General features: G+C 46.0%; 1 protein-coding gene across 4 annotated transcripts in view; it reads right to left on the minus strand.

The window, feature by feature from the left end:
- DYNC2H1 (dynein cytoplasmic 2 heavy chain 1) overlaps positions 1 to 17,565 on the minus strand; it is a 525,522-nt gene that overhangs the window by 227,707 nt on the left and 280,250 nt on the right. For all 4 annotated transcript variants that reach the window (XM_073662117.1, XM_073662115.1, XM_073662114.1 and 1 more), the window contains exon 78: positions 8,382 to 8,492. In XM_073662117.1, the coding sequence (XP_073518218.1) occupies positions 8,382 to 8,492 (111 nt within the window). The remainder of the gene's footprint in view (positions 1 to 8,381; positions 8,493 to 17,565) is intronic.

Genomic DNA, 17,565 nt, shown 5'->3' on the forward strand with positions numbered 1-17,565 from the left:
CATGCTTTACTGTAGGAATGGTGTTCCTTTCATCATAGGCCTTATTGACCTCTCTCCAAATGTAATGTGTATGGTTGTGGCCAAAAAGTTCAATTTTGGTTTCATCACTCCAAATTACCTTGTTCCAGAAGTTTTGAGGCTTGTCTCTGTGCTGTTTGGTGTATTGTAGGAGAGATACTTTGTGGCATTTGTGCAGTAATGGCTTTCTTCTGGCAACTCGACCATGCAGCCCATTCTTCTTCAAGTGCTTATTGTGAATCTTGAAGCAGCCACACCGCTAGTTTTCAGAGAGTCCTGAATTTCAGCTGATGTTATTTGTGGGTTTTTCTTTGCATCCCGAACAATTTTCCTGGCAGTTGTAGCCGAAATTTTTGTTGGTCTACCAGACCGTGGTTTGGTTTTAACAGAGCCCCAGATTTTCCATTTGTTAATCACAGTTTGAACACTGCTGACTGGCATTCTCATCTTTTTGTATCCCTTCCCCGTGTTATACAGTTTAACTACCTTTTGCTGTAGATCCATTGACACTTATTTTGTTTTCCCCATGACTCACAATCCAGAAACATCAGTGGCTGGATGAAAGATGCAAGAGTCTGTCTGGATCCCAGAAACTCACTCAGCATTTATGCACACACACTGATTACAAGCAAACAGTTCACAGGTGAGGATGTTACCTTTAGTAGCCATTCAAACACATTTGTGTCAAATGCTGTGCATGTTATTAGGCCAAAATCACCAGGGTATGTGAACTTTTGATCAGGGTCATTTGGATGTTTTTGGTTGTCATTAAGATTTAAAAAAAGAAAACACAGTAGTTTGACAATAAATGGCTTCACCCAACCAATAACCATGAGTGGAGAAAAAGTTTTTTTGTTATCATTGATAATCTCTGAAACACGGCCAAGAAAAGAAAAATTCTGTCGGGGTATTGAAACTTTTGAGCACTATATATATATATATATATATATATATATACATATATATATACATACACATATATATATATATATATATATATATATATATATATATATATATATATATACACACACATATATATATATATATATATATATACACATATATATATATATATACACATATATATATATATATATATATATACATACACACACACGAAAAAAAAAAAAAAAAAAAAAATATATATATATATATATATATATATGCACACACAGTACAGACCAAAAGTTTGGACACACCTTCTCATTTAAAGATTTTTCTTTATTTTTAGGACTATGAAAATTGTACATTCACACTGAAGGCATCAAAACTATGAATTAACACATGTGGAATTATATACTTAACAAAAAAGTGTGAAACAACTGAAAATATGTCTTATATTCTAGGTTCTTCAAAGTAGCCAACTTTTGCTTTGATGACTGCTTTGCACACTCTTGGCATTCTTTTGATTCAGACAATATTGGCACTGTCCCCATTGGGGCTCACAATCTAGATCCCCTTTCAGTATGCCTTTGTAGTGTGGGAGGAAACCGGAGGAAACCCACTCAAACACGGGGAGAACATACAAACTCCTTGCAGATGTTGTCAAGATATAAAATGAAGGCTGTTGCTTGGCACATAGTCTGTGTGTTTGGAGGGAGAAGGCCTCCTGTGTGTTGTGGTCTCCCAACTGAGCCAGGGAGCTGGATGCTACACAGCCTGTGTGCTCACAGGACTGGCTAACCAGAGACTTTACCTTAAGGACTCTTTACTTTGTTTTTGGCTGAACTAAAGGCTGTTTGTATTCCTTTTGCTTTTGCCTGGTTTATGAACCAATAAACCAACATGAACATTTAAAGGAACACGCTTCCTGTTTGCCTCCCGACGCACCCAAGTGAGTAGAAACCCCGCAATACATATATATGGATATAAGCAATGCTACAGCTCCCCTTACATAGTAAGATGCCTCCACAGCCCCTCAAACAGTATGATCCCGTCATCTTCTCCATACACACAATATGATGGTTCCCACAGCGCTCCCCCCATACAGTAGGATGTCCACACAGTGCCTCCAGACACAGTACGATATTCCCACAGCCCCCCACACATTATTATGGACCCCACAGCCCTTCACATAATACAGTATGAAGACCCCACAGGATGATTTCAGCACAGCCCCCCACACAGAGTATGATGTCCCCACAGCCCTCTAAACACAGTATGATGCTTCACAGCTCCATATACACAGTATGATGACCCCCACAGCTTCAGCTTTCTACACACTGATGACTCACAGCCTCCCAGACACAGTATCATGGCCCGACAGCTGCCCACACATTATTATGGACCCCAGAGCCCCACACATTATAATGGGCCCCACAACTCCCTCACATACAGTATGATCGTTCCAAAACCCCACAGAGAGTATTATGGTCCAACAGCCCACCCCAAAACAATATGATGCCCCCACAGCTGCCCAGAATGTACAATGCCTCCAAAACCACCCAGACAATATGATGCCCCCCACAGCTTCCCCAAACTCTATCATGGTCACCACCGCCCCCCACATACAATATGATGTACCCGCACCCCCCCTCCCCCCCCACACACAGTATGATGTCTCCACAGTAATAAAGAAGTAAATAGGGAGTTTGTATACAGAAGTGTATAGGAAATCAACAGAAGTATATGCAGAAGGATACATTGATGATATATTTATTTGCCTGGCATTATAAACCCGCTTTGACTTGAGCACAATTATCAGCTTTTACTAAAACTATAGTAAGTATCTGAAATAAAAAGCTGCAATTTGCCAGAAATTCAGTACAATACTTAAGAAGAGAAACAATATGCAAAGCTCTTGATTTCCCAGAAATTCTCGCCGCTGTGATTTGTGCCCTGAATAGACGCTGGTTATGTAAAAAACACAGGTATAAACACTTCTCAGCTGGAAGAAGCGGCAGCGTCTGCTCCGCGCTCTACACCTGATCTTCTAATGCTTGTGTCTTTATTTCTGGAGGTCTCAGATGCGTGACGGCTCCAGAGCAGACCTCTACTGAGGACGCACCACTTGATAGATTAGAGAGCGGCAGCATTTCCAGAGAGAATACAGGGTTTGTGTGTAGAAAAAAAAAAAATCTAAGGGAATATTAATTAATCCTATGACTGCGAGAAAGGAAACCTATTACAATATGTTGATCACAAGGGCCGATCAATATTCTGCATTTGGCCTGTGTATTGTCTGGCTAGATGACATGCACCATGATGTCTCGTACACTGTGTGGCTTTACTACTTCATGGCTAGGAAACAAAAAAATAAGTGCACCCGAAATCATGTACAATGAGACACTGGAAAAGGGGAACACTAGGGCCGGAGGAAGGTCGGTAGGGATTGGCCAGACGTCTACCTCCTCCTCTGCGAGACATGGAGAACTGGGCTATGTCATACCAGGGTATTGCCATCACTTCTATGGAGGGTAGGAGTACAGATGGAAGGGCACACTGAACACTTTCGATGGTGGGATGCAGGACATAAGGAATTTGCTATGCATTTGCATAAAAATGGAAATTTGCCGAAAAATGGAAATTTACAGAAAAATATAAATTAGGCTAAATGCAGACAGTTTCTGGAATCAATAATCGGCTACTCTTACCCATACAGGTAGATCTGGTACAGTGGGGGAAATAATTATTTGATCTCTTGCTGTTTTTGTAAGTTTGCCCACTGACAAAGACATGAACAGTCTATAATTTTAAGGGCAGGTTAATTTTAACATTGAGAGATAGAATATCCAAAAAAAATCAAGAAAATCACATTGTATAAATTAGATACATTTATTTGCATTTTGCAGTGAGAAATAAGTATTTGATCCCTCTGGCAAACAACACTTAATACTTGGTGGCAAAACCCTTGTTGGCAAGCACAGCAGTCAGACGTTTTTTGTAGTTGATGATGAGGGTTGTGCACGTCAGGAGGAATTTTGGTCCACTCCTCTTTGCAGATCATCTCTAAATCATTCAGATTTTGGGGCTGTCGCTTGGCAACTCGGAGCTTCAACTCCCTGTATAAGCTTCCTATGGAATTAAGATCTGGAGACTGGCTAGGCCACTCCATGACCTTACTGTGCTTCTTTTTGAGCCACTCATTTGTTGGCTTGGCTGTATGTTTTGGGTCATTGTCTTGCTGGAAGACCCAGCCACGACCCATTTTCAATTCTCTTACTGAGGGAAGGAGGTTGTTGGCCAAGATCTTGTGATACATGACCCCATCCATCTTCCCTTCGGTACGGTGCAGTTGTCATGTCCCCTTTGCAGAAAAGCACCTCCAAAGTATAATGTTTCCCCCACCATGCTTCACGGTTGGGACGATGTTCTTAGGGTTGTACTCATCCTTCTTCCTCCAAACACGGCGAGTTGAGTTAATGCCAAAGAGCTCAATTTTTGCCTCATCTGACCACAGCACCTTCTCCGAATAACTCACAGAATCATCCAGGTGTTCATTGGCAAACTTCAGATGGGTCTGCACATGTGCCTTCTTGAGCAGAGGGACCTTGCGGGCACTGCAGGATTTTAAACCTTTAAGGCGTATGTGTTACCAATGGTTTTTTTGGTGACTGTTGTCCCAGCTGTCTTGAAGTCATTAACAAGTTCCCCCCATGTAGTTTTAGGCTGATCTCTCACCTTCTTCATGATTAAGGATACCCCACGAGGTGAGATTTTGCATGTTGCCCCACATCGATGTCGATTGACAGTCATTTTGTATTTCTTCCATTTTCTTACTATTGTACCAACCGTTGTCTCCTTCTCACCCAGCATCTTACTTATGGTTTTGTAGCCCATTACAGCTTTGTGCAGGTCTATGATCTTGTCCCTGACATCCTTAGAAAGCTCTTTGGTCTTGCCCATGTTGTAGAGATTAGTCTTACTGTTTAATTGAGTCTGTGGACAGGAGTCTTTTATATAGGTGATTATGTAAGACAGCTGTATTTAATGCAGGTAACGAGTTGATTAGGAGCATCTAAATCAGGGGTCTCAAACACGCGGCCCACATGCGGCCCCTGAGGCTGCTTTATGAGGCCCGCAGGCACAGACCCCTTGATGATCCTGACCAGGTCCAGGAGGAGCCGCCGACAGCAGTGCTGAATTGCCACACAGAGACTGTCTCCCAGCACAGCATTTCCAATGCCAGCCGCCGGCCAATCAGAGGCCAGCAGCTGACATCTGCGTGTCGGCGCAGCGAGTATGACGTCATTGCCATACGCAGATGTCACCAGCTGGCCTCTGATTGGCCAGCGGCTGGCATTGGAAATGCTGTGCTGGGAGACAGTCTTTGTGCGGCAATGCAGCGCTGCTGTCGGCGGCTCCTCCTGGACCAAGTTGGGATTGTCAAGGGGTCTGACTCTGAGGTGTCTGCGGACCACATCTGCAGGAAGGACGCCGAGGGAACGGAGGACAGGTGAGAATCATCTTTTTTTTTCTATTTTATGTGTGTGAAGAACAGCACAGGGAAAACATAGCCACAGGATGGGGACCTGGATGGGGCACATAGCCACAGGATGGGGACCTGGATGGGGCACATAGCCACAAGATGGGGACCTGGATGGGGCACATAGCCACAGGATGGGGACCTGGATGGGGCACATAGCCACAAGAGGGGACCTGGATGGGGCACATAGCCACAGGATGGGGACCTGGATGGGGCACATAGCCACAGGATGGGGACCTGGATGGGGCACATAGCCACAGGACGGGGACCTGGATGGGGCACATAGCCACAGGACGGGGACCTGGATGGGGCACATAGCCACAGGACGGGGACCTGGATGGGGCACATAGCCACAGGATGGGGACCTGGATGGGGCACATAGCCACAGGATGGGGACCTGGATGGGGCACATAGCCACAGGATGGGGACCTGGATGGGGCACATAGCCACAAGATGGGGACCTGGATGGGGCACATAGCCACAAGATGGGGACCTGGATGGGGCACATAGCCACAAGATGGAGACCTGGATGGGGCACATAGCCACAAGATGGGGACCTGGATGGGGCACATTAGTACAAGATGGGGACCATTACTACAAGATGTTTGCCATTATTATCAAAAAAATAAAAATAAAGCATGAAAAAATATTGGGCACTAAAAATGCTGTTTTATATGTAAACTAAAGTAAACACAAAAAAGGTGCACGTTTATTATCGCCACATCCGTAAAGACCCAAGCTATAAAAAAAATAAACACGACAAAAGTGTTCAAAAGGGGTATACAAAAAATAATGGTATCACTAAAAATGTCACATTGAACAAAGAATGCGGCCCCCCAAATTAAATTTTTTTCCATGTGCGGCCCATATACCCAGCAGAGTTTGAGACCCCTGGTCTAACTGCTCTGAAGGAGCCAAAACTCCTATGGTTTGTAGGGGATCAAATACTTATTTCTCACTGCAAAATGCAAATACATTTATTTAATTTATACAATGTGATTTTCTTGATTTTTTTTGCATATTCTATCTCTCAATGTTAAAATTAACCTGCCCTTAAAATTATAGACTGTTCGTGTCTTTGGTAGTGAGCAAACTTACAAAAACAGCAAGGGATCAGATCCTTACTTTCCCCACTGTATATGCAGGTATGCAGACACACAAAGGCGAGATGGACCAGATAGGACACACTTTTCTCCACACTTTTTAGGCGTCAATGTAAAGTATTTATGGGGAGTTTTACCAAAGTTCACGAATGTCCTACACAAAACTGGAAAAAATGAGAAAAAACAAGTGGCACTCACCATCCATAAATGTTTACTTTATTTTCATAACATTAATACATAAGTGAGGGGCATTATGGACGACGGCCGTTTCGCATATCACAACATTCCTATGGGTCCCAACACGTGTGGCACTCACCATCTATCTTATGGATGGTGAGTGCCACTTGTTTTTTCTCACATTTTCCAGTTTTGGCCACTCAGTCAAGTTGAGCATCATACGTCACAACTGTCGCTGTGTGACCTATGTCTGACAAGGTTGTGTCCTGGTAGTGCCAAATTTGTTCTCTTTTTGATCCATGAATATCCTACACACCCAATCTGAACATTATCTTATTCCATGAGATATGTAACCTCTCATACACTCAGTGGACACTTTGATAGGGACATCTGCACCAAGACTACGCATTTAATAAAGCCAATAAGCTAATCGTGTACAGGAGTTCAGTGAATAAGCATGCATTCAGGAGTTGCATTGCGTTTTTCCAGTTCGTTATGAAAAAAATGGCATCAGAAATGTGATTGTGACCAGAATGTATACGTGTAAGTACGAACCCTATGGGCTGCAGACATTGATAATAATAATAATAATAATAATAGTTTATTTTTATAGCGCCAACATATTCCGCAGCACTTTACAAATTTTAGGGGGGACTTGTACAGACAATACAGAATAAGCATATCTCATATCGAAAGGAGTGAGGGCCCTGCTCGCGAGCTTACAGTCTATGAGGAAATGGGGGAGACACAAAAGGTAAAAAGTACATATATTGTATAATGCAGCCTTCATATACTGAATAGGATAAATAATAATACATGGACTGGTCGCCAGCCAGTATGTGTGCAGTCCTGACAGAGGCTTTTATGTGCATGGTTGGTTTGAACCCGAAGTTGAAGAAGATTTTAATATGGGGGAAAGCTGGGATGGACAGAGTGTGTTTAGGTGATACGCCAGTCTAAAGAAATGTGTTTTTAGGGTTCGCTTGAAACTGTGGGTATTGGGAATTAATCGAACTGTCCTGGGTAGTGCATTCCAGAGAATTGGCGCAGCACGCGAGAAATCTTGGAGACGGGAGTGGGAAGTTCGGATTATGGAGGATTTTAGTTTCAAGTCATTTGCAGAACGGAGGGCACGTGTAGGGTGGTAGACTGAGACGAGGGAGGAGATGTAGGGGGGTACTGAAGCATGGAGCGCTTTGTGGGTAAGCGTGATAAGTTTAAAATGAACTCTATTTTGAATGGGCAACCAATGCAATGACTGGCACAGGGAATGGGGTCAGTTGGGAACTCAACCTTTTGATCAAAGCGTATACACCAACAGTCTTTAAACCTAGTGCCTAATATAGGTTCACTTGGTGACACAAAGATTGCTACAGTATCTCTTCTATGGGATTGTCCAGACGGGCTAGTCATCACTAAAGAATATCAGGCGTCTGACTCCTTCTTCCGTTCACCTTGTGTCCTTCTTCAAACCACTTTGGGCAGGCAGTAACCACTACATACTGGTTATACTCCACAAGGTCGGCTAATTGGAGCTGTCCTGAACATGACAGGCAGCAGTTTTATACTTTCCTATTACTTCGGAGCATCCAGAATATTTGATATCCCACAATGTATTGAACGCTGGTGTCAGATTAACAAAATGTAAGTCTTACCTCGTAGGTAATTTTCAGGCTTGATTGCAGCAATATTGGTGTAAATTTTGGGTGAACTTCTGCAGTGAGCCAGAGGCGGAAAGTAGATTTTGGTTGCAGAGTGTTTAGCTCCTGCAAAATGACAGACAGCAGGTGTTAGTGTATGCACCATGGACACATATATGTATATTCACAACTATGCCAATAAATCTACCCCACCGCATATTTTGTTATGAAAAGTTCTTGTTGGATTTAAAAAAAAAAATTTAAATTAATTGTGTCACAACTTAAAAAAATACAATTAATTCCTATGACATATAAAATTAAAAATGATTGCTACAAATATATGATTATCTTCAAGCCAAAACTACCTTGGTCATTAAGGAGCGCACAGCTACCCTGCCCTCGGTCATTAAGGAGCGAGCACACAGCTCCCCTGCCCTCGGCCATTGAGGAGCGCACAGCTCCCCAACCCTTGGTCATTAAGGAGCGCACTGCTCCCCTGCCCTCGGTCATTAAGGAGCGCAAAACTCCCCTGCCCTCGGTCATTAAGGAGTGCACAGCTCCCCTGCCCTCGGTCATTAAGGAGCGCACAGCTCCCCTGCCCTCAGTCATTAAGGAGCACACAGCTCCCCAACCCTTGGTCATTAAGGAGCACACTGCTCCCCTGCCCTCGGTCATTAAGGAGCGCAAAACTCCCCTGCCCTCGGTCATTAAGGAGTGCACAGCTCCCCTGCCCTCAGTCATTAAGGAGCGCAAAACTCCCCTGCCCTCGGTCATTAAGGAGCACACAGCTCCCCTGCCCTCGGTCATTAAGGAGCGCACAGCTCCCCTGCCCTCAGTCATTAAGGAGCGCACAGCTCCCCTGCCCTCAGTCATTAAGGAGCCCACAGCTCCCCTGCCCTCAGTCATTAAGGAGCCCACAGCTCCCCTGCCCTCAGTCATTAAGGAGCACACAGCTCCCCTGCCCTCGGTCATTAAGGAGCACACAGCTCCCCTGGCCTCGGCCATTAAGGAGCGCAAAACTCCCCTGCCCTCGGTCATTAAGGAGCACACAGCTCCCCTGCCCTCGGTCATTAAGGAGCACACAGCTCCCCTGCCCTCGGTCATTAAGGAGCACACAGCTCCCCTGGCCTCGGCCATTAAGGAGTGCAAAACTCCCCTGCCCTCGATCATTAAGGAGCACACAGCTCCCCTGCCCTCGGTCATTAAGGAGCGCAAAACTCCCCTGCCCTCGGTCATTAAGGAGCGCACAGCTCCCCTGCCCTCAGTCATTAAGGAGCACACAGCTCCCCTGCCCTCAGTCATTAAGGAGCACACAGCTCCCCTGCCCTCAGTCATTAAGGAGCACACAGCTCCCCTGCCCTCAGTCATTAAGGAGCACACAGCTCCCCTGCCCTTAGTCATTAAGGAGCACACAACTCCCCTGCCCTTAGTCATTAAGGAGCACACAGCTCCCCTGGCCTCGGCCATTAAGGAGCACACAGCTCCCCTGCCCTCGGCCATTAAGGAGCACACAGCTCCTCTGCTCTTGGTCATTAAGGAAACTCCCCTGCCCCCCAATTTTCCAGGGTCCTGGGCGCTCATAAAGATGGACAATTCTGAACAGCGGAATGGTGGCCTTGTGGGCCCAAATTGTGCTCTCTTCCAAGCCGCCAGGATCTATTCCTCTGGGGCAAGGGAGAAGGACAGAGACATTGAGCAGTAGTCTCCCTCCTGCCAGCGTCTGTGCTCTGCTGAGTGTAAAAAAAGAAATGTTAAAATTAATAAAAAAATATAAAAAAACAAACAAAAAACCACATTATACTCACCTACACCTTGTCCCCGATGTTCGCCACCCCCGCAAAAAAACAAACAAAAAAACATATACTCACCTTACAGCTAATCCCCGAAGCCCATGATCACCTGTAATAAAAGTAAAATAATAAACCAACCTCATCCTTACCTTTACGACGCAGTCCAACAAACGAAGATCCCAGGAAGATTCCATGAACAGAGCGGCCACACTGTATGTGACCGCTCTGTTCATTCGCTGGCAATACACTGCCAGCAAATGAGGCTGCGCATGAACAGTGAGTATTTTCCCACGCATGCAATGAGTAGCTTCGGAAAGGTAAGGATGAGATTGGTTTATTATTTTATTTTTATTACAGGGGACGTTGGCTTCAGCTGGAATGGGCCTGACGGTAAGTATGGTTTAATTTAGAACAATAAAGGGTGTCTTTTTATTTCAAATAAAATATTTTATTCTGGGTGTGGGTGTTTTTATTTTACATTTCACCTTCACTATGGGGTTAGTAATGGGGGCATCTTATAGACCCCTCTCCATAGTGATACTATGAACTGTTCAAAAATGTGAAAATTACAAACCGCTGACACCAGAGCACAATTGTCTAATGATTTAGCCCACTCATATTTTTCCACGGAAAACCCCCAATAGGGGCAAGGCAATACTTTTTTCATTCATAGATTCCAAGATCAGTAACCGTTTTTATTTTTTCATTTACGAATCTGTATAAGGATGTGTTTGTATTTATTTTTGGAAGGAGTTGTATTAGGTGGAGGGTTGATAAAATTCCCTAAAATTGGGCAATTCCGCCAGTGCTTTTGAGATTTTATTTTTATTAAACTTAAAACATTTTCCTTCTTTTTTTTCCCACTTGAGAACTACCAGCTACGATTATTACTTCTCTAACGTCCGGGCTGTGCCTCTGGCAGGGTTTAATAGGAAGATGCCTATGGCAAACCTGGTGGTTTTTAGTAGGGTTTCGGATGTCAAACTCAAAGCAGGGCGCAGCTGAGCAGACCTCAGGGTTCAGAGTCATCTCTGATCCCAGCAGTATGACCTTATATACCAGTTCCAGTCCTACTATATATGAAAAAGTTTGGGCACCCTTATTAATCTTAAGCTTAATGTTTTTTAAAAATTGGTGTTTTTGCAACAGCTATTTCAGTTTCATATATGTAATAACTGTTGGACACAGTAATGTTTCTGCCTTGAAATGAGGTTTATTGTACTAACAGAAAATGTGCAATCTGCATTCAAACAAAATTTGACAGGTGCATAAGTATGGGCACCTCACCAGAAAAGTGACATTAATATTTAGTAGATCCTCCTTTTGCAAAAATAACAGCCTGTAGTCGCTTCCTGTAGCTTTTAATGAGTTTCTGGATCCTGGATGAAGGTATTTTTGACCATTCCTCTTTACAAAACAATTCCAGTTCAGTTAAGTTTGATGGTCGCCGAGCATGGACAGCCCTCTTCAAATGATCCCACAGATGTTCAATGATATTCAGGTCTGGGGACTGGGATGGCCATTCCAGAACATTGTAATTGCTCCTCTGCATGAATGCCTGAGTAGATTTGGAGCGGTGTTTTGGATCATTGTCTTGCTGAAAGATCCATCCCCTGCGTAACTTCAACTTTATCACTGATTCTTGAACATTATTGTGAAGAATCTGCTGATACTGAGTGGAATCCATGCGTCCCCCAACTTTAACAAGATTCCCGTTGCCGGCATTGGCCACACAGCCCCAAACCATGATAGAACCTCCACCAAATTTTACTGTGGGTAGCAAGTGTTTTTCTTGGAATGCTGTGTTTTTTTGCCGCCATGCATAACGCCTTTTTGTATGACCAAACAACTCAATCTTGGTTTCATCAGTCCACAGGACCTTCTTCCAAAAAGAAATTGGCTTCTCCAAATGTGCTTTTGCATACCTCAGCCGACTCTGTTTGTGGTGTGCTTGCAGAAACGGCTTCTTTCGCATCACTCTCCCATACAGCTTCTCCTTGTGCACAGTGCGTTGTATAGTTGACCGATGCACAGTGACACCATCTGCAGCAAGTTGATGCTGCAGCTCTCTGGAGGTGGTCTGAGGATTGTCCTTGACTGATCTCACCATTCTTCTTCTCTGCCTTTCTGATGTTTTTCTTGGCCTGCCACTTCTGGCCTTAACAAGAACTGTCCCTGTGTTCTTCCATTTCCTTACTATGTTCCTCACAGTAGAAACTGACAGGTTAAATCTCTGAGACAGCTTTTTGTATCCTTCCCCTGAACAACTATGTTGAATAATCTTTGTTTTCAGATCATTTGACAGTTGTTTTGAGGAGCCCATGATGCCACTCTTCAGAGGAGATTCAAACAGGAGAACAACTTGCAAGTGGCCACTTTAAGTAGTTTTTCTCATGATTGCATACACCTGGCTATGAAGTTCAAAGCTCAATGAGGTTACAAAACCAAAAAAAGTGCTTTAGTACGTCAGTAAAAAGTAGGTAGGAGTATTTAAAACAAGAAAATGATAAGGGTGCCCATACTTATGCACCTGTCAAATTTTGTTTGAATGCAGATTGCACATTTTCTGTTAGTACAATAAACCTCATTTCAAGGCAGAAACATTACTGTGTCCAACAGTTATTACATAGATCAAACTGAAATAGCTGTTGCAAAAAAAAACAATTTTTACAAAACATTAAGCTTAAGATTAATAGGGGTGCCCAAACTTTTTCATATAACTGTATACATATATATATATATATATATATATATATATATATATATATATATATTGTAAGGCGGCGGTGTTCACACCGTGCAGTAACTGAGGCAGTGACCCAAGCAAGTCCAACATAAACAGCTTTTATTTCAGCAACTCACGGGTTAACAGAAAGTCCTCCGGTTCGCAGCCGGGTTACCAGAAAGTCCATACACAATGGTTGCCGGGGACAACGGCCACACCGGGCTGCTCAGAGCCTGACAGGAGCAGAGCCTTCCCAGGCAGTGGTTCAGTCACCCTCAATACTGCTGAGCTTTCCTGCTATGCTCCCAGCAGGTTGCAACAAAGAACAACACTAATAGTTAGTGCAGGGATTTTAAAGGACCTGTGACAAGAGCCACTGGAAAACCCGGGTTGGAGGGAGGAGGCCGCCCCACTGCCTCCTGTGACCTCCTCCAAGAAATGAAGGCCCTGTCGGGTTTTACTTAATCTGCCTTAGCCAGATAGCCTGACCAGGTCATTGCTCACCTTCATTCCTGCATTGTAGCCGCAGCTGTGTGTGTGACTGCAATGCACTCCAATGGATTTTAATAGGTTTCTGTACACATTCTGGGGGATATATAACGTCCCTCGTATATGATCCCGGTCACTGCCTCACATATCCCCCCCCTCTGTTCAAACTTGTGGGGTTGAACATTTGCCACCATACAGGGTGCCCGGGACAGGGCATCCGCGTTTGCTTGCAACTTCCCAGGGCGATGTTCTACAGAGAAACTGAAATTTTGCAGTGACAGGAACCACCTGGTGACTCGCGCATTCCTCTCCTTGGCATTCCTCATCCATACCAAGGGTGAGTGGTCCGTCACCAAGCGGAACTGACGCCCGAGTAAATAATAAAGTAGTGATTCCAAGGCCCACTTAATAGCCAAACACTCTTTCTCTACCACGCTATAGATTTTCTCTGCCGGGACAAGTTTTCTACTCAAGTAAGTGACAGGGTGCTCTTCACCATTCACTTTTTGTGACAATACCGCTCCTAGTCCTACCTCCGAGGCATCTGTCTGTACAATGAAGGTTTCATTGAAGTTGGGGCTGATGAGGAACGGCTGTTCACACAGGGCCAACTTCATGGACTGAAAAGCTTCTTCTGCCTGAGGGTTCCACCGAACCATTACAGATTATTTTCCCTTCAAGAGATCGGTCAGGGCCGCCGTTCGCCCAGCAAAATTAGGCATAAACCGGCGGTAATACCCAAGGATGCCAAGGAACGCCCTCACCTGTTTTGTACTTGACGGTTTAGGCCAGTTTTTTTATAGCCTCACCTTTATTGATTTGGGGCTTGATAGCTCCTCGACCTATCACATACCCCAAATATCGGGCTTCCTCTAGCCCTATCGCACATTTTTTGGGGTTTGCCGTTAACCCTGCGGCTCTGAGAGAATCCAGCACCGCTTGTACCTGTGATAGGTGCATATGCCAGTCGGTGCTAAAGATGATAATATCATCCAGATACGCGGACGCGTACTCCCGATGAGGCTTGAGCACTCTGTCCATCAACCTCTGGAATGTAGCCGGGGCCCCATGTAACCCAAAAAGTAAGACCACATAGTGGTATAGACCCTCTGGAGTTACGAAGGCGGTCTTTTCCTTCGCCGAATCTGCAAGAGGTATCTGCCAGTAACCCCTGGTGAGATCGAGCGTGGTAAACTACCAGGCCTGCCCCAGTCTCTCAATCAGCTCGTCCACCCTGGGCATTGGATAAAGGTCGAACTTTGACACTTCATTCAATTTTCGGAAATCGTTACAGAAGCGTAATGATCTGTCTGGTTTTGGAATCAGTACGATGGGGCTAGCCCACTCACTCCGTGATTCCTCTATGACGCCTAACTGAAGAATTTGTTTTATCTCAGCCGTGATGGCTTGCCTCCGGGCCTCGGGTACCCGGTACGGTCTTATTCGTATCCGTACCCCAGGTTCGGTGACAATGTCATGTTGGATAACCGTAGTCCTACCTGGTAACTCTGAGAACACGTCGGTATTGTGCTGCACCAAAAAGCGAGCCTCCCGTCGTTGCCGTTTAGTGAGGGCATCACTTATCCTGACCTCCCCCTCGTATGCTTCCCTGGCTGAAGGTAGGGAACTCTCTGGTGATATGCACGGGGTGACGTCTGTAACTAAACACTCTCGATCTTTCCAAGGTTTTAACAGGTTTACATGGTAAAGCTGCTCAAGTTTCCTCCTTCCGGGCTGATACACCCGGTAATTTACCTCCCCCACTTTTTCTCGAACCTCATATGGCCCTTGCCACTTGGCCATGAACTTACTCTCGGCTGTGGGTACCAGTAATAACACTCGATCGCCCTTGTTAAAAGTTCTGACTTTGGCTCTTTTATTATATGTGCGCCTCTGAGCTGCCTGGGCATCTAACAGATGCTCTTTCATGATGGGCATGACCGCCGCGATCCGGTCCTGCATACTAGCCACGTGTTCAATTATACTCCTATGTGGAGTCGGCTCTTGTTCCCACGTTTCTTTGGCTACGTCCAACAGACCCCTAGGGTGTCTGACGTACAATAACTCAAAAGGAGAGAACCCTGTGGAAGCCTGGGGTACCTCACGGACGGCGAACATCAAATAGGGTAACAACATGTCTCAATCCCTTCCATCCTTAGAAACCACCTTTTTTAACATGGACTTGAGGGTTTTATTGAACCGTTCTACTAGCCCGTCGGTTTGAGGGTGGTACGCTGAGGTGCGCAATTGTTTAATTTTTAGCAATTTGCATAGTTCCTTTGTCACTTTGGACATAAAGGGGGTCCCCTGATCCGTCAGGATCTCCTTGGGTAGTCCAAGGCGACAGAACATGGCAAACAGCTCCCGTGCAATCAGTTTTGCCGAGGTGTGGCGTAGTGGTATAGCTTCCGGGTACCGAGTGGCATAGTCGACGACTACCAGTATATGTTGGTGTCCACGGGCGGATTTTACAATGGGTCCAACCAAGTCCATTGCAATCCGTTCAAAAGGTACCTCTATCACCGGCAGGGGTACCAATGGGCTACGGAAACTTGCAGTGGGTGTGGTCAAATGACATTCGGGGCAGGATTCGCAGTACCTTTTGACCTCCGCGTAAACCCCAGGCCAAAAGAACCGCTGCAGGATACGTTCTAGCGTCTTTTTTACCCCTAAGTGTCCACCCAGCAGGTGTGAGTGTGCCATCTCGAGAATCGCCCGACGGTACGACTGAGGTGCCACTAACTGATCCACAACCTCGTCCCTGATCTTATCTATCCTATAGAGCAACTCACTGTTGATTACCATGCGTGGAAATACAGTATCTGCACCGGGCTGTTGAGCTACGCCATTTACCTCTAACACCCTTTCCCGCGCCTGAGCCAGGGTGGGATCCTGTAGCTGAGCCGTCCCAAACGTGGCCCGGGACACTTCCAGCTCGGGGATCGATGGGATCTCCTCGACCTCTCCTGCCAGCACCTCTAAGGGAAACCTATCGGGGTCACACTCTGTCCCTAGGTTGGACACCCCTACGGCAGGTTCCCCTGACTCCGGTTCGTCGGGTACAATGCCTGTAACACATTTTACCGGGGGAGAGTGGATTTCGTTTTTCCACAGAGTCCAGAACAGGGGCAAGTCTCTTCCCAACACAGTCCCATAGGGAAGAGTTTTTACCACCCCTACCACATGTTTTATTTCTCCACACGGCGTGGACAGGACTACCTCCTCAGTTGGGTACTCTCGGAGGTCCCCATGGATACACACAACCCCAACATGCCGTTCACCGGGGTTGTCTCCTGCCACCAACAACCCATGTACCAAAGTCACAAGGCTCCCTGAGTCCAGGAGGGCCTCCGTGGGATACCCATTAACCAGTACCTGGCATAATTGGAGTTCACTGTCCCGGGAGTTGGCGCTCGCCATGCAGACGGTCTGGGCATACATTGAGACCCGGCGGCTATATCCACAGTCCATGGGTTTCGTAGTCAGGGGGCAATTTGCAATCACATGTCCCGGCCGCTGACACTGCCAACATCTAAGGGTGGAGGTACTATGTGGTCTTATGACAGTTTGGGAGGGGGTCGGTCTCCGGTCACTCTCACTCCGAGGATCCCCTTCAGCACGGGTACGGTGCTGACTGTCCCGAGCAGAGGGACGCGACCCCTTTCCCGACTCCTGGGTTGGCAGGGATCGGTGTGACAGCCACGAGGGGCCAGAGTCCCGGATAAAGTCCTGAGTGGCCGAATAGCGCTTGATCAGGCTGACCACCTGGTCAAGTGTGCCGGGGTCCCCTTGCCCTACCCAACGTTGGATAGCGGCTGGCAGAGTTCTCACCAGCCGGTCAACCACCACCCTCTCCACCATCTGGGCTGGAGACAAAGTCTCAGGCTTGAGCCACCTCTTTACCAGCTGCAGGAGGTCATAAGCTTGAGACCGGGCGGGTCGGGTCTCCGCATAGGCCCACGAAAACACACGCTGAGCCCTCACGTATGTATTGACCCCCAGCCGGGCAAGGATCTCACCTTTGAGCCTCTGGTAGTCCTGGGCGTCCTCCCGACTGAGGTCGAAACAGGCCTTCTGGGCATCGCCAACCAAAAACGGAGCTACCACTTCCGCCCACTGGTTGGCTGGTAGGTTTTCCTGCTCTGCTGTGCGTTCGTAGATGGTCAGGAAGGCTTCCACGTCGTACTCCGGACCC

The sequence above is a fragment of the Phyllobates terribilis genome, unplaced genomic scaffold (genome assembly GCF_046119375.1).
Source record: "Phyllobates terribilis strain yellow unplaced genomic scaffold, ASM4611937v1 Scaffold_2__4_contigs__length_985480577, whole genome shotgun sequence".
Classification (NCBI taxonomy): Eukaryota; Metazoa; Chordata; class Amphibia; order Anura; family Dendrobatidae; genus Phyllobates; species Phyllobates terribilis.